General features: G+C 56.7%; 1 protein-coding gene across 29 annotated transcripts in view; it reads right to left on the bottom strand.

Annotated features, from left to right (window-relative positions):
- Positions 1-20,811, bottom strand: part of CELF4 (CUGBP Elav-like family member 4) — a gene marked incomplete at both ends in the record, with an annotated part of 288,183 nt that overhangs the window by 61,144 nt on the left and 206,228 nt on the right. For 14 of the 29 annotated variants that reach the window (XM_080821766.1, XM_080821758.1, XM_080821767.1 and 11 more), the window contains one exon: positions 6,406-6,484. In XM_080821766.1, coding sequence (XP_080677892.1) covers positions 6,406-6,484 — 79 coding nt within the window. The remainder of the gene's footprint in view (positions 1-6,405; positions 6,485-20,811) is intronic. The other 15 variants (XM_080821744.1, XM_080821759.1, XM_080821753.1 and 12 more) reach the window with 2 other exon arrangements.

The following is a 20,811-nucleotide window of genomic DNA, read 5'->3' as shown; positions in this document are numbered from 1 at the left end:
TCTCTCCCATGCCTGGGCTCATTCAGTGCCACGCTGAGGACCATCAGGCCAGGAAAGACGGAGCGTGACATTCTCTCTTTCCCTCTCATCTTGCCCCATCTTCCTCCTGAACGCCCACACGGTCTGCAACAGGAAGCCATGGGAGTGGCCGCGGGGGTGGGAGACAGAGGCCCCTGGTCCGTGGCCTCTCCCTGTCATCCGGATTTCTATCATCAGCCCCTTCAGCCTGGGCACACACTCGGCAGCTTTTAAATATCATCCCGGAGCCCATTTGCAATGATTAATACCCCATTTCCTCTGAAACAATCCTTTGCTAAATTAGCCGGGGCCAGAGGGAATTTGGCGAGGAGCCGTGAGTCTCAACTTAACTTGCCGAATGGATTAAAAAAAAAACCTCAAAAACAAAATGCAGATCAATCAACACCCCTTCCCCCAGCTGAAAACCTAAAGTCCATTTAAACTCAGCAGGTTTGCAGTTAATTATAATTTCACACCCATGGCAGGCGTATTTATAATGTGTGCCTGTCCCACCGGAGCCTCTGTGGGGCCCTCACGAGGGACCCTTCCCACCAGCCACCTCCTTCCCCAACCACGGAGACCTGTCTTCACCAAGCTGCTGTTTCGGTTCAGTTGTGTGAACTAGAGAGGCTTCCCGGATTTTTAAAAAATATCTTCTTTTTAAAGGGTCTTCGGGAAAAAAGGAGACCAAGATTTTTAAGGGACAGGGATTATGGAGCATAAAACCCCGGGGTAGGGGGGCCTTGGAGCATCATCTAGGGAACCTAACGGTTGGAAACACTTAAGCAAAAGTAGGAGGGATTGTGCTCAGATACACGGCAGAACTTCCTGCCCATCAAAGAAGCCATGACCTGGGCAGGCCACTTGGCCTGGAATGGATGTGTCTCAACCTTTAGGCCTCCCCAAAGGCAAATCACAGGGTCCAGCAGGGCGACAGTGACCCCTGCCCCAGGCTGCTCCCTGAGCACTGCGACTGTCTGACACCTGCTGTCTTATGTCTGACTCAAACTTCCTGAGCTAAAAGCCGTAACGCCTTTTCTTCGATATCAGTCCAAAATAAATCAAGGATTCATGTACATGAATGATCAGCCAGGACATTGGCTTTGGGGCTGCTGTTCAAGGGAAAACATTACAATCAATGGCTTGGGAAATTCTGGTGGGGCTAGGACAGGATAGGCTGACAAAACAGGATTTCCAAGCTCTGAAGGAGGCCGAGATGGAGGCCAAGTTGCTTTTCTTCTTGGTAGTTTTTAAAAACAGGAGGGGTGGGATGAGAGGCTGAATCACAGGGGAGAGTGGACAGACGGCTCGGGGGGCCTCTCTAGGCTTCAGAGTTCCATGTCTTGGCCAACAAGGCAGTTAGCCATCCTCCAGCCGAAGGTTCACCATGACCCCTTGCCCATCCCTGGGCCCAGAAATGGCTGTGGGAATGTCTCAGTCCCCAGGAGCTACAGATACTCAGCAGGGTCTGCTGAGGGGGATGGATAAGGAAGTGTGCTCCCCCAACACGTACACATTCACACATAGACACAATGAAGTACACATGCTGTCCAGCTTCTGGGAGCTTCTATGGGGACACAGAGAGTGTAGGGGCTGGTGAGGGCAGAGAATTTTCTGCTCTGAGGTCCAGCTTTGGGGTCTCAGTCACTGGACCCCTTCTCAGCCCAGGATCTCATCCTCTGGGCTGGGCTGGGGTTAGCTTTGCTCCTTCTTGGGTCTCTCAGGCAGGGCACAAACCAGGAACCCCAAAGGTGAGGCAGGATGTGCTGGCCCCAGGGGGAAGCTCCTGATGTCCCAAAGGGGAGAGATGGGGACAGAAGGGGAGGGGCTCGGGCTGTAGGACACAACAGCACCAGTGAGGCTGTTCTTTGGACTGGGTCTCTGCCCACCCCACCCCCAGGGGAGCGTCACCCAGGAGGTCCTGGCAGGGAGTGCACACTGGTCTACCTTTTCTCACCCTTCCCCCATCCCCCACTGCACTGCGTCTGGGGCTGGGTGGGGTTGGGGGGGGGCGCTGTCCAGAGTGATAGGTTTCCTTTTTTAAACCTTGTTTCCCTCGGTCTTGGTATAATTTCAGATTAATCTTCAATTCGCTGTGCACACCCCCCCTTTGCTTCACTTTCCTGTGTACCCCGCCCCACCTGGGCCAAGGGTTCCTAACAGAATCCGGAGGGATTTCTGTCTACCCAGAAGCTTTTGTCAGTGAGACATTTGTTGCCATCTAAGAAAGTGGAAACTCCTATTGAATTTTCCTACGGCGGGACCAGCCTGCACATCTATTTCCTCTACACGCTCACTAATTGCCAACTTAGAGTATGGGACTAAATAGCTAGAAAAGTCTGAAAGGGGTGCACCCAACCTGGGGAGGTCAAAAGAGTGGCCACGGGTCTCCTGGGGCCCCAGGACCTGGCTGCAGCAGGGAGCTGTCCACGCCCCTCCTCTGGGTGGCCTGGGCCTCTCCTAGCACGTTCGCTGCCTATGTCTGTTTAGAAAGAAAATAATGCTCGGAGGAGAAATGAGGAACTTAATAGGATTTTAAAAGCCGCAGGAACCGATGGGGCTACAGATGGTGGAGGGGCTGGGAGGACGGAATCAGCCACGGTTTTATGGTGGGGAACGTGGCCTCAGGGAGGGCCTCAGAGCTGCGGTCACATGCATTGTGTCCAACCTCATTAGCCAGCCCGGCGGGACTCCACTGCCACATGAGTGTGGGCCACGGTGATGGGGGACAGCAGCGCTGAAGACGCCCGTAAACGAATGCAGGAGCCTTGAAGGGCCGGAGGATGGCCGCCTGGCGAACCGACCTGCCCGCGCCTGCCTCAGGGACTCAGTGCACAGGCAGTGGCTCTCAGGCTGGCGCACTTGCCGCCAGCCTTCCCGTGCCTTCCTGGCCCTGCCCAGCTTCTCTCCGAAAACCCGCCCCACCATTGCTGATACCAACCCCGCCCCTAGCCCCCAGCAGACTGACTGAGACAGGAGGGAGAGACGGGGCTGGGGGAAAGAGGCAGACAGGGGCTCCCAGTTCTGGAGAAGGAGGACAGAAATGGAAACTGCTGTGGGGTCCTTCAACCCAGGTGACTCTGAAGGACTTGGTGGGCTCAGGGAGACATAAAAGAAGCTCCTTCACCCTCTAGAAGCTTCCCTAGGGGGTAGCTTACTGCAACGACCCCGCCAGGGTCCCCTTCATGGCTGGAGCTCGAGGCCACCCCCCCCATATGTCTCCAAGCCTCCTCCAAGCCCTTAGCCAGTAGCGGAACAACAGGACATTGTAACAGGGAGCTCGGCCCTCCTGCTGGTGTCCACCCTCCCCCATCACCTGGCCTCTGGCTGACTCCCGCCTTGGATTCAGTGACAGCTGCTCCTTTGGCCCCTCTCCTCTGGGCCTCCTCAGTCCTCCCTGAATGGGCCAGGGAGGGGACTCAGTGGTCCCTCTCCCAGGCGAGGCCTCACATACTCCAGCTAAGCCGGAGTCCTCTGGAGCATATGTGTGTGTGTGTGTGTGTGTGTGTGTGTGTGTGTGTGTGTGTGTGTATGTGGCTTCCCTGCAGCCATGGCACCCAGTTCAGATGCTGACCATGAACCAGCTCATGGGGCGGGTCACACCTGCCTAGTGCCGGTGAAGGAACACAGTGCCTCCCCTGTAGGGAGGGTCCCTGCCTCTGAGATGGCCGGAACAGGTGGAGTGCCCTCCCCAGGCTCTTTTCTGTCCCCAGCCTGCCTCATCCTTCTGGTTAATGAATTGGTTTGCTCATCTGACGGTGGCTTAGTTTAAATTTAACTTGCTCCAGTGAGCTCTGTGGGGTGAACCGACTCTCCTTGCAGAGAGAGGGCGCCTTCCCTGCCTGACTGGAGCTCTGCTCTCGGGGGCAGCTGCAGGGGCCCGCTCCTCTGCCTACGCAGGGACATCACAGCCGTGATGCCCTCTCTGTGCCTGGTCCCACCCCCCAGGATCTGCAGCTCCTGCCTCTGATGGAGACAAGCCCAACCCCTCCGCCTTGTGCTCAGGGCCCCATTTTCACTTTGTGTCCTCCCAGTTACCCGCCAAGTCTACACCTCTTGGTCCAGTTCCCTCCAGGAATCCCTCCCTGCCTGCTCCAGGCCACAGCGAGCTCTCTTCTTTGACCACCCCCCACCCCCAGCCGTGGGGTCTCCTGTCTCATGGGCTGGTCTGGATTTGGCCTCGCCCCGCCCTCTCACCTGAGACCCCGCTCCTCTCCCCTCAGCCGCCTTCCACACCCTTCTCTGTTCCCATTTCTTTCACCTTTTTTCATGTTCACCTCTTTCCCAACCTCTTCCCACCAGAAGAAGTATGTAATGGATATTAAATTATTTTAAACTGACTTTCTTTCTTTCTTTCTTCTTTTTTTTTTTTTAAATAGCTCGGTGATAGTGCTGACTCAGGATCATCTCACTGTTTAATATTGAATATGCAATTAATAGATAGATGTTTAGGTTTGGCTCTTTTTCCCCCCTTTCCACTGCAGGAAGAGTAAAAGAGCTGATTAATCTGGTTTGGGGCAAGTGTCAGCGGCAGGAGATATATGGGAGAAAGGAGATGAGGTTAGCAACTTGGAGTCAGAAAGCTATTGCCTCCAAGGCAAGTGGAGGAGAAGAGGTTTGCATTTGAGCTCAGTGTGGCCTCGCTGGGTGTTTCTGACACCCCACCCCGGGCCCGGCCCGGAGAAAACCGGCTGAACTCTGAGCTATGGGCTCTGTACCGGAGGGGCCCCCTGTTCCCCCACAGGGCCCCCCCATGGGGCCTTTTTCATGCCACCCTGACTTCTTTTCCAGGTGTGGAAACTCCCCTCCTTCAAGGCCAGCTCAGGTGCCAAGGTATCTGGCTGCCCCCATTTCAGGGGCCCCTTCTCTGGGACTGCAGGTGCCACTTACTGTTCGGGCTCCCTCCTATGCACCAGAGATCCACCCCCTCTGCCAGGGACACGGGCTCTTCGCTACATCCTGACTCTGCTACCTGAACGGGGTGCGGCAGGTGAGTCACTGCATGACGGGGTGACCCTGGGGCCTAGGGCCTGCTGGGCCTTCTTCCCAGAGACAGTCTCTAGGAGAGGGCCCTGGCTCCCTGGGGCCACCGAGGAGAAGTCCTGCATGAGGCGGAACAGTACTCCCCACCAGGGCAAGGATGCCTAGAGCTGGGTACTTGACAAGTCTCTGGCTCTACAGCAAACCAAAGTCACTGGACAGCCAGGAACCGGGAAGGAGCAAACGGCGTGAACCAGGTGGGTATCGCCTGCCTGGGCCCTTTTCACTTGAGCCATTTTTGCCTCTGAACAGACCCACCTCCGCCCTCAGGGTCCTCAGGATGGGAAGCTCTGAGAAGGCCAGAGGGAGGTGTGTCAGTTCCCCGGGGTCATGGGGCCCCTTTGGGCAGCACCCAGATTCCAGCTGGGCTCGGGGAGTGGGGTGTGAGATTTGAAGCCCAAGTCAGGAAGGTCCTAGACATAGAGGCCCCGTGCCCAGGTCAGGGTCTTGCTAGGACCCAGAGGGCAGCAGCCTGAGCTGGAGGGACCCCAGGTCTCAGGGGCAGGCAGGCCACCTGTGGCCACACTACAGTTTTCTCTGGGCAAGGACCTTGACTCTGAATTTCCAAGTGGCTTTTGCCAATTTTACTTTTGGCTCTTAATTTCCTAAAACAGTTTTTGTAGGGAGGGCGGAGAGGGGAGAGGGAAATTGCTCAGTGCCTGTCTAAGCAGAGAGGGGAGTGACCAGTCCAGACCAGAGCCCGGGGTAGAGGTGCTTGGCGAAGGGAGCCAGGAGCCCGAGCCAGAGCAGCCTCTGTGTGCCGTGGTGGCAGGGCCATCGCTGGTGGAGGACCCAGAGCTTTCTCGGGGAGTGGGGCTCTGAGCTTGTGGGGTGTGGCTGTGCCCTCCCACTATGTCCCCTTCCAGACATGTCCCTGTCTGCCTGGGTCTGTCTCCAGGATCTTGACCTCAGCGGTCCCAAGCCCCCACCGCGGCCCTTCTCAGATGTGCCGGCTCTGGCCTGAACCTTCCCAGGTGCCACCCTCTCTCCCCCAGCCTAGCACCCTTTCAACTGCTCATGCTCCATCAGAAGGGGGTTTCTTTGTCGACATGGAAGTGGGCACACCCTTTTGGGGTTCCTAAAGGAAGCATTAGAGTGCCCCATGACATTATAGTTGTTCACTTACAGGAAGGAAGGAACCCCAGCATCTGACAGACCCCAATCACCTCCTTGCTTCCCTTTGCTCTCCCCCCACACCGGTCACCCAGAGCTCCAAAGTCCTGTCCCAACACCCAGTCATGAGTTCCCAGGGCGGGAGGCGAGGGCAGGGAGTCGCTGCATCGGCGCATCGGGGATGGGGGGAAGGTTGGGTCCAGGGAGGGGGGGCAGAGACAAGTGAGCCCTCACGTGAAGGGGGCTGGCGCAGGCAGCTACTACCTCCTCGGCTCTCGCTGTCCGCTGGCTTCACCTGGATCGGCCGGTTCATCTGCAACAGAGCACAGGGGATCTTGTCAGAGCGGGCCTGGAACGAGGGGGCAGACACCCACACCCAAAGGCACACAGGTGTTCACAGGGACTGAGGCACACGGACCGCACCTGCCCACCCACACACCCATGCAACAGCGGCCCGTGCAGGGGCACCAACCCCCATCCCCTCCCCTCGCCTATGCAGTCCCCAGGGTCCCCAGGAGGGCCTCTCTGGATCATGTACTCTAAGGTGTCCCCCAACACACCTTGGAGCCGCTCTCATTAGCCTGCAACGTTAGCCTCTGAGGTGTCCCCACAGCGCATCTCTGGCCAGCCTGGGTTCACCGGAGATAGCTGGCTTTGCCAAAAAGAGCTGGTCTCTAGACACCCCATGCCTTCTCGCAGATGTGAGCTCTGGGTCCTAGGGTGCCCTCATGAGGCTCTGGGCACCCCCCAGCTCCTTGTTGGAGCTGGCTCAGGGCTATGGCTCCTGACCACAGCTAGCTCTGTCCCCTTGGGTGTGTGTGCAGTAAGCACAGCTCCTCGTCTCCTATGGTATCTAGGGGACAGGAGGACACCAGGACACCGCCTGACCCCCGACACGTCTGAGAGGCCCGTCTCTCTCTCCCTCCCTCCGGGACCCACGTCAGTGCCTCGATCAGGCCACTAGGGGTCTCTGAACTCCGAGCATCGCGGCTCCACTCAGCGCCGGTTCCTCCCAGCTGCCGGAGGCAGCGGGGTGGGCTCGCCAGCCCTGAGGCCCCAAGATATTCCAGACAATAAAAACGGAAGGAATCATGCAAATGGAATCCTACATTATGTCTTTTCCAGTGTTTTCGCCTGTCCAGCACCTCCTTAGCCCTCACTGCATTTTCATTTCTCACACAAACACACCCCGACAGGCAGACCGGGCAGGGACTGGCACCCCCATTTCATAGATGGAGACGCTGAGGCAGAGCCGCCCTGCGACCAGACAAGCCCAGGACGCCGCCGAGTCAGCCAGGGCTGTTTCTAGGCTCTCGGGCCGCACCAGGTGACTCTGTCGCCTGTTCCTCTCGTGTGCCGAGGCTGGACCAGCCAGTGACAAGCGTCCTCGGGCCTTCTGGTCTAGGATTCGAAGTGAGTTGTGGCTGCGTCAAGACAAGTGGGTGGGGGAATGTGGGTGCCCGTGACTCAGCAAGGTGAGGACAAGGCCAGGGGAAGGGCAGAGCCACCACGAGGAAGGACAGAGAGGCGGGAGGCAGGGCACAGAGCAGAGGACATGAGGCACAGGTGGCCTGTGCAGGGGCAAGACAGGACTCTGGGGGCCAGCCCACCGAGATGGGGTCAGAGCGTCACCATTTGCCACGGGACTTGGCACGCCTTACGGAGCTGAGGGGGAGAAAGCTACTTTGTATGTAAGCTCCGCCAGAGAGGAGACTGTGGTGTTACAGAAAATCTCCAATCACAGGGAGCAGGAAGAGGGACGTAATGAAGTTCCTGGCTTCGTTGAGGGGGTCCTGGACTCCCTGCTCCATACACAGCCTCCTCTGCAGCTCTTGAGCAAAGGGCGCGGAAGGCTGAGCAGGCTTCTGGCTCTGGGGGAAGGGCTCCAGCAAGGAGCCAGGGCCCTCCTGGTTCCCCAGCCAGTGCCTTTTGGGACTCAGTATCCAATCCTTTTCTAGAATGTCCCTTCTTTCTGGAACACCCCGAAATTAAACAAGGTAAATTAAACAGGGCCAGTGGACTCTGCCTGTGCATGGAGGCTTCTACCTCAGGGGCACCCCATTCCCAGGCAGCCAGCCTGTCCCACTACATGGGCATTCAAGAATACTCTGTCCCAGGCTCATGGATGTAGGGTGAATTTCCAGCCCTTCCAGTCCCCAGCCCCACCCCAGCCCTCCATGACCTCCTCCATGACTCAGTGGTAGGCTCTGATTTCTGGGCTTCCTGGCAACAGCCCCTTCCTGGTCCAGGGGCTCATCTGGCTTCCCGCCCTCCCCCAGCCATGGGCTAGGCACCCACGGGGTGTTCCACACAGACAGGTGGACTGGAGCTGAGCTGGTTCCCAGAGACCTGTGGCTTCTGGGGTCATTTTTCATGTTTTATTATGATCTAGGGATGGTCAGCAACCAGACAGCCTTTGCGGGGCTGTCGAAGAGGTGCCAGTCTTGATGGAGAGATAAAATACGGCCCGGTGCTTTCTTAATTCTCAGCAGAAATAAAGTGTCAGGCTCCGCTGGGAAGATTTCTCAGCTGGAGCAGGTTCTGTACAGGTGCCTGGGGTCTGGAGGGAGATCTCCCTTGGCCAGTGTCTCCTGTCCCTGTTCCAGACTCCAGCCCTGTCCAGCCTCACCAAAGCCTGGTTCTGCCCTGAGGAGGGGGAGTGGACAGAGTGAGCCTGTCCTGGGGAGAGGAGGCTGTGCCGGGCAGCAGAGATGGCGGTGAGGAAGGGAACAGTGAGAGGGGATGGGTAGGATGGGGGAGGGGCACTCCCACCTTGTCCTTCTTCTAACTTTGCCCCCTCAGACCCTGGCCTCTAGAAGCCGCTGGCCACACGGCCCCAGGCTGTCCCTTACAGGTGAATAGCATGCTTCAAGGACACTGGAGCCTGCTTTTTGGGGCCTTTTCTCTGTTTCTCTCTGTTGCTCTTCTCTCCAGGCATCCCCCTTGGTCTTTGTATTATCTTTCCAGGAGGGCATGGGGCTGGGAGCTGGTGGGACCTGGGCTGGCGTGCAGGTGCCCCCCTTGCTGATTCTCTTTCTGAGGTGTCATCTGCGTCCCTCTGTGGCCTTCCACCTGGCTTGTGCCTTTGCATGCCTGCAGCAGGGAGTGGGAGGGCAGGGAGGGGGTGGCAACTCAGGGCTGCTCCCCTGGGTCAGGAACAGCTCCCTGAAGGCACCCTGAAGTCTTCTGGGGTCAGTCCTTCAGGGACATCACCAACTCTTTTACTGTGTTTCTGCTTCCAGCTCGGGGTCCTATCACAGGGAGTGAGTGGTTGTGGCCCAGGTTTTGGGGTCCTCCCTGTCGCTATTGCAGCAGAGGGCTGGTGGTGGCTTCTTCTGCTGGGTTCTGCCTCCCCTCCCCCTCCCCATCTCTGCCACTTTTTGCATCAACACATATCCATGCATTAAACAAGACATTCCATTAATTTCTTCATCATCATAACTTAAGCTGGGACATACCCTTTAAATATTCATTCAGCTATGAAAACTGGGCATTAAAATTTTAATAATGTCAAGCTCATTTGAACCAGGCTCCTTGGGGACGATTACGATACAATTAGAATAAATACGATGATTGAGCCGGTCCAAAGGCTTCACCTGTCTGTCCAGCGTGGCTTCTTGCAGAGAGAGAGGTCTGTGGCCAGTGAGCAGGCAGACAGATTGACAGACAGGCCAGCCTGGCTCGCTCTTGATTCCCCCTCCCCTTCCCATATGCCCTCCTCTGCATGTGGGTTCTCCGCTGTCAGCTCTACCATCCCACAGGTGTCTGCAGCTCTCTGCCGCCCCCTGAGGGCCAGGGGACAGAAGCATCCCTCCCCCATCTGGGAAGATGGCCCTGAGTAACCCCCAGTTCCAGATACCAGCCTTTTCTTGTCCTCCCAGGTGCAACCTGGACTGGACTCCTGGGCTGGTTCCTGTATGAAGGCCATTTTCCCAATCGTGTGTCTCCTCTTCCCTGCCCCACAAGGGGCTCGCTGGAATGAGCAACCTACCAGAGGAGGGCCAGCCTGCAGAGGGGGCCACAGGTCCCTTAATGCCCAGATGTGTTCTGCCACCAAACTAGGAAGGGACTGACTTCACCCAGCTGCCCCCCCCACCCCCGCAACTATCTTCCTGAGAGCTGACATGGAGGCTGGGGACAGGAGCTGAGCCCCTTGGCCCCTCACTCCTTAAGCCAGTCCTAGCAAGAGCCCTGAGGACATCCACTCATGAACTTGCTCTGGCTTCCCTTGGGACAGCCCTCACATCAGCAGGATCCTTAAGGCCCTCCACCTGCCTTCTCAGCCACCTGAGCCCTCTGCTTCACACCAGGCCCCCAGGCAGGTGACCCAGAGCTGTTTCAGAAATAAAAAGACCTGGAAAGTTCTCTGTCACTCCTCACTGGCCGTCCTCAACAACCCTCCTCTATCAAGAAGACTTTGCTGGTTATCTCTTGGCTCCCTTGGTCACACATGACCTTGTACTACTTTGTGCGCGCTCTCTCTCCTCTTGTAGCATGTGTGTGCATGAGTGTGTGTGACAAACTGAAATAGGCACTTATTCCTCAAGCAAGAGCAGGGACCCAGTTTCCTACCCACAGACCCCCTCGACACTAACTCAGGACTAGGCTCCCCTGGAGAGAGAGAGAGTGTGTGTGTGTATGTGTGTGTGTGCACGTGCACGTGTACATGCATGTTTGAGTAGTACTTGGAGGACATTACAGACATCTTCAAAGAATTCATTTCAGCGGGAGACTGGGAATAAACAAGATAAAGGAGGAAACTAGCGTAGTTCCTTCTGTTTTGTAGCCTCTCCATAAACCTCATCCTCCATGTTGCTTTCCAGTCTGTGACCCAGAAATGCCTTGAAAGATCTGGACTGAAGCCCCGCACAGGGCCAGGGTGGGCAGAGATGGGGTGGCAGGGATGACTGTGGTGGCCTACAAGGATGGCCAGGGTGCTCTCCACCCAGCCCCTTCATCCCCAAATGTAACCCCAGGGTGGGTGTTCAAACCTCAGTGCTGAGTGAGGGTCCTTTCAGGCTCCATTGGGATGTGTGAGTGCCTGCTGGCACCCAGCTCCCATGCTCTCTGGAGGGGCTCACCTCTCCCCAAGCCATGGTGTAGTGTGGCAATGCCTATTCTTCTCTTGCTTTGTTCACTGAAGGTATCTCTTATCTCTCTCCCTTCCCACCACCTTCCGGGCTCGAGAGGAGTCTGACTCCTGTTCCTCATTAGTCCACACTGTTTGTTCTCATCCTCTCAAAGAATCAACTTTTATGTTGTCTGCACCCCAACCCAGCACACATCAGGGTCGTGGAAACAGGGAAGCAGTGGACCCTGAAGGCTGGAGCCCACTGGGCTATCTATACCCCAAGCCAGCAGCATCATCTGTCTGGGAAGAGAGATACAATCAGCAGGGCTCCTTCTTGTTCAAAAAGCAAGGGGGAAAGCATCATGAAAGCACAAATTATAAAATTTTTCCTTTTTTCCCCCAGTCTCTCTCTTTCTTGGCTTGTCATGGTCTTTTTTATTTGCTGTTTGACGTCGTTTTAAGTAAAAAGAATATAAATTTTAAATTATTAGCCTAGATCCTACCATTCATCTTTATTTCGTGTGATGCCAGTTTTAAATGCAAATATCAGGACATTTAGCTCCTATGCAGAATCACCAAAATTACAGTTTGTTTTCTGTGGCTTGTGCCTGGAGGATGCTTTGAGTCGGCCAGAAGAGACAAATGCAAGCCAGATTCAGGAAGGCTGAGGAGGAAGACAGAGTCCTCTGAGGCATGGAGATCCTCATAGGAACCCAAAGCCCCACCCTGCAACAATTGTGGGGGAGCATCTTAGGCCTGAGGACTGCCGGGCTCTCCTTTCCACTGACCTCCCCCCCCAACATGTTGCTACCTAGCCTAGCCTAGAATGGCCCCTTGGATGTCAAACTAGGCTTCACCTCCACCCAGGGGCCACCCACTGCCCCAACCCACAATGGATGGTCAACCCTAAAGGTATTGCAAATGTTCTACCAAGACATGCTAGACGGGGGCAGAAGGCTTTGCCCTTGCTAAAACCCGGCCTCTGTTGGCCAACCAGACATGCCACAGCGCTGCCAGCCTGGGGTGTCACTGGGGTGTAGGCCTGACCCAAGCCTCCCCTAACCTACGCCCAGGCCGCTGCTGGCCAGCCTAGAGGGCTGAGGGCTGGCCTGTGGGGCCCAGGATGTGCACGGATTGGGCAGACAGTGGAAGGGAAACTTCGCATACGCAAAAGGCGGCAAGCCCCCTACACATTCCTTCATCCCACAGATTTCATTGACTTGAGACATAAGTACAAAGAGAAAATTTTAAGAATTTCAAGATGGCAACTACAGAGCACTAAACCCCACGCATGTGACCCTTCTGAGCAAGAGGCCTCCACGTCTGCACGGGCTGTGTGCCCATGGAGCTACCCCACAGACGATGTCTTCCCGGGTCCCCACCACCCTGGAGTTCTCTCCATCTACCAACGCCAGGCACCAGGCATTCTCTTGACCAGCAGGAGTTCTCAGCATTGCTCCTGCGACAGAAAGATCATGACTTGAAGATTTATCTTTTGAAGATGAACCTTGGGCAACTTTGGGAGGATAGATTGAGAATTCTCCGTCTTTGGTATAAAAGGCTGGGGGTGAGGAAGCCACCACCTGATATGGACAGAGAAGAAAACTCAAGCGTGAGATCACAGGGACCTAGGTGGCTAGCTCCCCAGCGATTCTGCCCTCTGCCTGGACCTGGCCTTTGTGGCACTTAGCCAATAGTAATTCACAATTAATGAATGGAGAAATTGTTTGTTTAAAGCCCCAAGAAGGCAGATTCTGAATCCCATGCCCTGGTGGATTCCCAGGACTGTGCCTAGTAGGCTTTCAGGAACCACGGAATAAAAGAATGAGCCCCCGCCCCATGGCTTCCACTGTTCCCTAGTGAGAAGGGATTGCAGGGGAATGGCAGAAGCAGTGCACATTACTTGTGGCTTCTTGTAAATATACTAACATTTTAATTATCTCCTTAATAAATCACATATGGTTCCTTACATAGAGAGGGGTTAGAAACTCCAGGAATCCCTTCTGTTGTCACCATAATGTTCAGACTTAAGGACACCCCAACAGTTAGTGTAGAGGGCAATTTGCCTTCACTGGAGACCTCTGACCTCAGTCCAGTCCCTGAGGTGCACCTGGCCAGACCAGCTGGAGGTGCCCATCCCAGGGCGTGGGGGGTCCTATCCCCAGGCTGCCCCGTGGTTGTCTACGGGCAGCTCTAGCTACCCTTTCCCCTGGCTACCTCTCACCCCTCCCTCAGGCCTCAGCTTCCCCCTGGGCCTTGCAATCTAAATGAAGTGTTCCTTCAAGCTTCCCATTCTTTCCTCCAATTGCCTTACCACAGCATTATTATCCTAAACTTGTCAACTTATTTGTTCAATGTCTGTCTTCTTTTTGTGAGGGAAGGCCCACACCCATTTTGTCTTCCAGCTGAACACCCAGAACCCTGTGCACGCCCCATCACCAGCCTTGTTCCCTCTTGCCTCAGCCATGCCCCTGGGACAGGAGTGTCCAGAGGCCAGAGGTGGTCACTTGCTGGACAGCTCTGTTTCTGACCCAAAGTCCCTCCCCTCCAGCAAGGTGGGGTTGTGGTACCTTGGGGTGAGGGAGGGTTTGTTGAAGCTCTGATCCTTGATCCTCATTTAGAGAGACAGTGAGCACAGACCAGACAGAAGAACCCGGGGTTATTGTTAAAATATGCAAATCCACAGCCCATTGAAATGCAAACCCTCCAGATAAGATTTTTTAATAAATCTGGTTCTGCTCCCACTCCCCGCTCTAAGGAGGCCATCTGATGCTTGTTGGGTCAGGACACAAACCGGCATGTAGGTCCCGCCAGCTCTTCACCCCTCTTCTCATTTAGATCGCTCGCGAGAGGCAGCTCTGGGTGGGGCTGGCTGCCAGCCCAGGCCCTCCGCCCATCCCTTGGCAAAGTATTTGAGGTCACCACCAAGTCACCCACAGAGCTGCCTTACCCTGTCTCTGTGCTGGTTACAAAGCACCCCGCCCCCTTCCTTATTATCACTCTCACCTCCTCTTATACATGTCTAAGGAGTAAGAGTCCTAAGCCCTGGTGACCCCCCCTCGGGGAGACTTAGGTGACTGGGTCCACATAGCCACTCTTGTCACTTTTCAAGCCATCGCCTCTGGACTCACTTTGCTGCTGTCACAAGAGGCCCTTAAGGGGACGAAGGGCAGGCAGATGAGAAACAGCACAGACACCTGACAACCTTGAGGACTCGGCTGTGACCCAGCCCAGGCCTGTGCCTCTTGGCTCTGGGTCAGGACATGAGAGTATGCAGACCTGCGTGGGCTACTGCCATGCGCCTGGATGGGGACTCGGAGGCATGGGTGGTGGCAGGTGACACTCGTCCTGTCCTTCCCAAGCTCCAGACCTCACGCCAATCACATGAGGTGGCTCATGTTCCCCAGTCTTCCAGAAGCCAAGCGAGCCGGATGAGCACAGTCACGGGGTGCCAGGGTATGGACCAGGGCTGGGCATTCAAGGGCAGAAAGCCTGGGTGAGCAGAGGAGACAGGGTGCCAGCAGGGTGCCAGGGAGTGGGAGGAAAGTCTGGGGCGTGAGTGTAGGGGCAGTCAGGCAGAGTGAGGGGGACCCCGGGAGGGGCTGAGCTGGCGCTGTGGGCCCTGGTGTCCCCTGTCAGTCTCCAGCAGGGACACCAGAGCCCACCAGCCGCGTTCAGAAAGAATAAGCTTGCAGCAGCGTGCTCAGGGAAGTGGAGTCTGGTCAGGAACGCCGAGAAGTGCCAGGTGAATGTTTAGATCAGAACCGGCCTGCGCCGTCTGGGTCCCCTCCCCGTGTGTGGGAAGACAGAAGCAGCCCAGGCTTATGCACAGGACGTACTTGATGGATGGAAGTAAAACTTCCCCAGCCTGGCTTTAATGCTGGGATCCAGACGGTCCCTTAGCCCCAGCCCCAGCCTGGCCTCGTGAGCGTTCCACTGGGGAGGGGGCGTGGGGGCGAAGACGGCTGGCTCCCAGCCGGAGACGTGGTGGGGGGCAGCGCACGCCCTCTCCAGGAGGGCGGCCGGAGGCGGCTGGGTACCGCTCCAGGCATCCAGGGGTGGGGAGCGCCGAGCGCGCGGTGAGGAGGCGGGTGGGGCGCCGAGCCTCCGTCCCAGCAGCCCCCTGGGCGGCCGCGCAGCCTCCGTGGTCCCGCCCCCCCTCAACAGGCGCTGGGCAGTTGCTATGCAACAGGCTGTTCTGCTCTCCGGCGCCCAGCGAACGGCGAACAGCGGCCAGAGGACTGACAGAGCCTATTGGTGGGGCTGCCTCGGGCTGCCCCCTCCCCTTCTCTCGGCTTTCCTCCCTCTCTCCTATCCCCCTCCGAGCCTCCACCCTCTCCTTGCTCTCCGCAATCTAAGTTTACAGAACGCTTTCCCCTCACATGCACATGCAGGGCGGGGGCGGGGCGGGGCGGGGGAGGGAGTTGGCACAAACAAAGGAGGTGCCGCCCCCAGCCCCCGCCGCCGGGGGCCATCAGAGGTCTCTTCTGCGGGTTCCCAGGAGGGGGAGACTGCCTCACCGCCCCTCCACTGCAGTGGGGTCGGGGTTGGGGCCATGTGTGTGGGTAGATGCTTCTTGGGCTGTGGCAGGTAAGGCGGACAGGACGGATACAGTGAGAAATCAGGGAGAAATCGCGCAGATGGGCTAACATATCCCCTGCCCACCCGGCAGGGCTCCCTCAGGTCCACACAGCCAAGGGCCGCCGGTCTCTTTGTTTCTGAGCCCCGTGTCCATTTCACCTGCTCCCACCAACATGCCAGGGCTGCCTGGCAAGGGTGGGAGGATCCTTGCAGTCCTAATTAAGATCTGCTGCTGTGGAAACCAAGCTTATTGCCTGCGTGGCCAGGCTGGGTCGCTAACCCTCTTCAGAGCTGGGGAGGGGGTGAGTCTTTTTTTTTTTTTTAACGGCAGTGGATAGATAATTCTGGAGGAAACAACTCCTGATTTAGTTGGAAGGCCTGGCTCTCAGTCCCAGCCATCTACTTGCTCATATGAGATGGGGCAGTCAGTTGACTCCTAGAGGCCTAGCCCCCTTGATAGGGTGGCAGAATTAATGTGATAGCCCAGGCAAAGCTCTCAGCAGAGCTCCTGGCATTCAGTAAGTGCTCAATAAATGAACAACAGCTGTCTTCTCTCTCCTTTTCTCCTCCTCTCCTAGCTCCTCCCCTTCTCCTCCTCTCATAGTGGGTATTTCCAACATTTTTAAGGGAATACCTAACATTTAATTTCTTTACCTTCCCATCTCCTATGCCCTGGGCTCTCTTTCGAACTCTACTGAACAGAAAAGATTGGACAGCCTTGGGGGAAGAGCTGGTGGGGGAGGGTGGGAGACCACGCTCTCCTAAGGCGTCAACACCCTGAGCTAACTTGTGGCCCCCCTTACCCTCTCAAAGTCTCTCCCCCACCTGCCCCAGGTCTGTCTTCTCTACCTGGCCTATCGGTACTTGAGCCTATCTTGAGCTTTATTTATTTATTTTTATTTATTTAAAAAAAAACTTAGTGATTGTCACACCCAATGTGGGGCTTGAACGTGATCACAACCCCAAGATCAAGAGTCACATGCTCTTCCAACTGAGCCAGCCAGGTGCCCCTGGAGCCTATTGCTTTGATGGACCACTAAGTTTGTTCTTTCATCCATCCATCCATCCATCCAGTGCTTAGTGAACATCTCTGTAGGCCAGCCCCTGTTCTCTGGCACAAGGATGGCAAAGCAAACCTCAACGACATGGCCCTTCCCTCCAGAAGCTCACACCTGGTCTGCAAAAGGGCCTTGCTGAAATGGTGTTTAAGCCCTTCCCTTTCCTGTTCCCCGGCCATGCACCACACCTTCTGCCCTCAGTGCTGCGCTGCAGCATAACTGAGTCCCAAAATGCCCAGCCATGTGGCCCCATAGTTGGCAGGCACCAGCCACCCATTCACGTGGAATTCCCTTCCTCAGCTCTTCAGTAGCTGCTCCCACACTGCACTGGTGGGGGTGGGGGTTCCCTTCTGCAAGGGGTGTCCTAAATCCAAGCTAGTCAGCTCTAGTGATTACAGAGGACACATCTCCAGCCCTAACTGGCCTCCCTTTGTTTCCCCTCATCTGCTCTGATACCAGAGCTCCACCAGGCAAGTCAAGGCCGTGTTCCAAGGCTACCCTCAGCTGTGCAGAGCTCAGAACTGGTTTCTTCCACCAAAACATGCTCACAGTCCTCCCTTCACATCAGCTCACTGGTCCTTCCCCTGAGAGCTCACACCTCTCTAGGGCCCTTGGCCCTTGAGTTCTGGGCCTCAAGGGGCTCTCTCCGGCTGGATCTGATGTTTCCCAGCCCGCAGGGGAACCACTGCCTTTCTGATTTAGACTCTGAGCCTCTTAAGCTGATTTGGCAGGACTGGGAAAGGGAGTGAGCACCCTGGCCCTGGAGGCTGGACAGAACCCCTCACCTGTGTTATCCAAGGCCCGCTTTCTTGTCTGCATTTCCCTTCGGCCTGCCCCTGAGCCAGGCACGAGTCCTCCCTCCCCACCCATCCTGCTCTAGGAGGTTGCTCTGGGACTGTGGACCGTGTTGCCAGGCTGAGTCCCCTCCATGACCAGGAGAGGAGTTCTGCCTTCCCCACCACCCTCTCCTGACCTGGGACCCCTCCTCCCCATCTCCCCAGACTCAGTGGGAGGCCTGGAGAGTCAGTCCCCAGGCGAGTTAAAGGAGAAAACAAAGCCTACACCAAGTAAATGACAAATCTAGAGGAAATTGCTCTTAATCCCCACACCACAGCCTGATGATGCCGGCCAAGCACAAGCCTGAGTCATCCTAGAAATGGCACCGACATTTGCTTTTTGGAATTTGTTTTGTCTCTGAGCTTTAGATTTAATCATTCTCTCTCTCTCTCTCTCTCTTTCTCCCCCTCCCTCCCTCTGCCCCTTGCTCTCCGTTTTCTAATATGAGGCTGCACCGCCAGCTCATCCAAGTCTGTTTTCCTGGCATTAATTAACACAGCTCTCCAGCCTCCAACAGGCTAAATGATGAATCAGGTTAAATTCCAGACAACAGCCGCACACCGCCATCAATTAGCCATCTCTGGGGCAGCTTCATTAATAAGCATCGATCATGGCCCTCCTCCCCGAACACGCCAGGGTCTCTGGGTCATAGAAACTGCCCACGAGTGTGTCAGGCTTAGGTATGAGTGTGATGGTGTGTGTGTAAGGGCTGGAGAGCATGAAGGGGGTGGACAAATGAATGGGTGTGCAAGAATGTGGATGTGTGAGGGAGTGGGTGACTGGGAGTGAGTGGTACAGGTGTGAGGGGACTGTATGTTAGTGTGTACAAGTAAGTGTATGCAGTGTGAGGGGCTGACTGTGGTGTGTACACAAGGTGTGTGATGCGTGTGTTGTGTGAGATGAGGTATATGTGGAGTCGGGTGTGTGTAGGGTGAGGGTATGTGAGGTGGGATCCTGAAGTGCATGGGTTTGTTCTCCATGCGGTGCCGGACCCCCCCACCGCCCCGCCCCCAACCTTTCTCCGCTGTGCCTTCTGCTTCTCTTCCCCAACCTTTCTCCGCTGTGCCTTCTGCTTCTCTTCCGAATTCAACACCTCTGTGGGTTCTCCCACATGCGGCTGGCCCCTTCCCCTCTCCACTCTCTCCCATCCGAGACTTTCCATCCCCTTCTCTTCAACTTGCACACTCCTGGAGACCACTCTAAATCTCCCACCACATCCCTACCCTCTTTCCCTGTCACATTCTGGATCCCCTTTTTCATTCTCCCATGGCTGTCCCACAGGCACACGAGCTCTCCACCCCAAAGCCTGAGTCCCTCGGTGGGTTGTCTGGCTTTATGAATGTCATTGCCACCACCAATGGCCAGGTTCACACCTCCAGTACCCTCGGATCCCTCAGGTTGGAATCTGACCCTATTCCAGGCACTACCTGGATTGTCCTGGATTTTCCCCTCATCCTGCCTGGTTCCATATTTTTTGCAGGAAGCAGGACACTTCATGAACCATGAACCGCCCAGGACCGTTTTGGGACTCCCCCTGCCCACAGGCTAATAAAGCTCACCTCCTCCACGGGGTCGGGGTCCCCCTCAGTCTCATGGCCACCCACGCCCACGCCTCCCCTGCATCCAGGTCACCCCCTTTGGTCCCTGGAGGCCTTGCTCAGTGCGGGGCTCCCCGCCGGACTGCGCCCCCTAACGGCTGCGTTTGTGGCTATGGCTAAACGACCGCCGCGTTTCTCCTTTCCTCTCCGTTCTCCCCAGCGGGTTAGAGCGCTGCCGGCCCCTCCCTCCTTCTCGCGCCCCGGGGGTCCCAGTCGGCCACACCTCGTTGGGAATGAGTGCACGGGAGCATTTTCGAAAGCCTGCTTGGGGGGCGGGGGGGGGGGGTTGTGCTGGAGTCACGCTCAGACGCTTGCGTGGGACGGTGTCCCCAGGGAGCCCGCGGGCCCTGGCGCGTGCACGCCCCTGGGGATGCACGTGGCCTCCCCAGGCGGCTACCAGCCGACCACCTCCTTAAAGGTTAATTAAGAATCTGAAGCCGGACGGCATGGTGCGGCCGGTGACGGCGGATGCGGCGTCTCTCCAGACCATTAAACACTAATTAGGTTTGGAAAGTCTATCGAGCTCCCGAGATCTCCTCAAGGCAGGCGCTGGCCCCCGGGTGCCCTTCGAAATGCCAGAGCTGTCACCCCCGACGGCCGGGCCGCCCCGCCTGCCGGCCCCGCGACCCCAGGCTTCCGGCCGGGTCCCGCTTCATTTCTCTCCATCTCATTGTCTCCCCCGTGCCCCGGCCGCCCCCCGCCCCCCCGTCCCGCTCTGCAGCTGGCTGGCCCGGGGTGTCGCGCGACGGCCGGCAGACGCCCTCTCTCCTGCGTCGCTTTCCGCGCGCACCGAGTCTCGCCTCCGTCGCGGCCTCCGCGGCCGCGCCCCTACTGAGGCTTCAGTCCCCTCCCTCGCCCGGCTGGAGGCCTTTCCTGAGTCATCCTGGCCTCAGAGCTTCCCCGGGCTGAGCTCTGCCTCACCCTGACAAAGCGCCTGCTCCAGCAGCCTCTGGTCCCCAGACACCTGCCTCTCTTTCCAGGCCGCTCCTCACGGGTCTCTAACTTCACTCCCTGCTGCCCAGTTCCACACGTGCAGCTGGGAGATCTGCTCCCCACAGCATTCATTCGTCCCCTCACTCATTCTTTCACTCCCCCCTTGATTGAAACCCTGCCTCTTTCTCAGAGGACCCAAGGGGGAAATGCTTCCGTCTGGGGGCGCACTCCCTGACTGCTGCTTCCCCCAGCCCCCAGCCCCCAGGCCGGGGCAAGAACGCAGGTGGGGGGTCGTTTTCCATCATCCCCACCCCCATCTTTAGCATAAGCAGCTCGTCACAGAGCGAAGGGATTTCCACTCAGTGACAGAACCTGTCTGAATCCTGTCTGAATCTAACCAGGAAAAAAGACAGATTGCTCCACCCACTCTCAGTCTCCCAGGCCACGGTGCGGAATTTTTGGTTCAGTTCTAAAAAGTTGTGAAGTGGAAATAAGTTTCTCTCCAATAGACCCTGCAAGAGCTGTTATTCTACCTGACCCCTTCCCCCACCATGTTAACGCC

Source organism: Martes martes (assembly GCF_963455335.1).
Source record: "Martes martes genome assembly, chromosome: 13".
Lineage (NCBI taxonomy): Eukaryota > Metazoa > Chordata > Mammalia > Carnivora > Mustelidae > Martes > Martes martes.
Note: the sequence above shows the minus strand (reverse complement) of the source record. Positions and strands in the feature narration are given on the sequence as shown.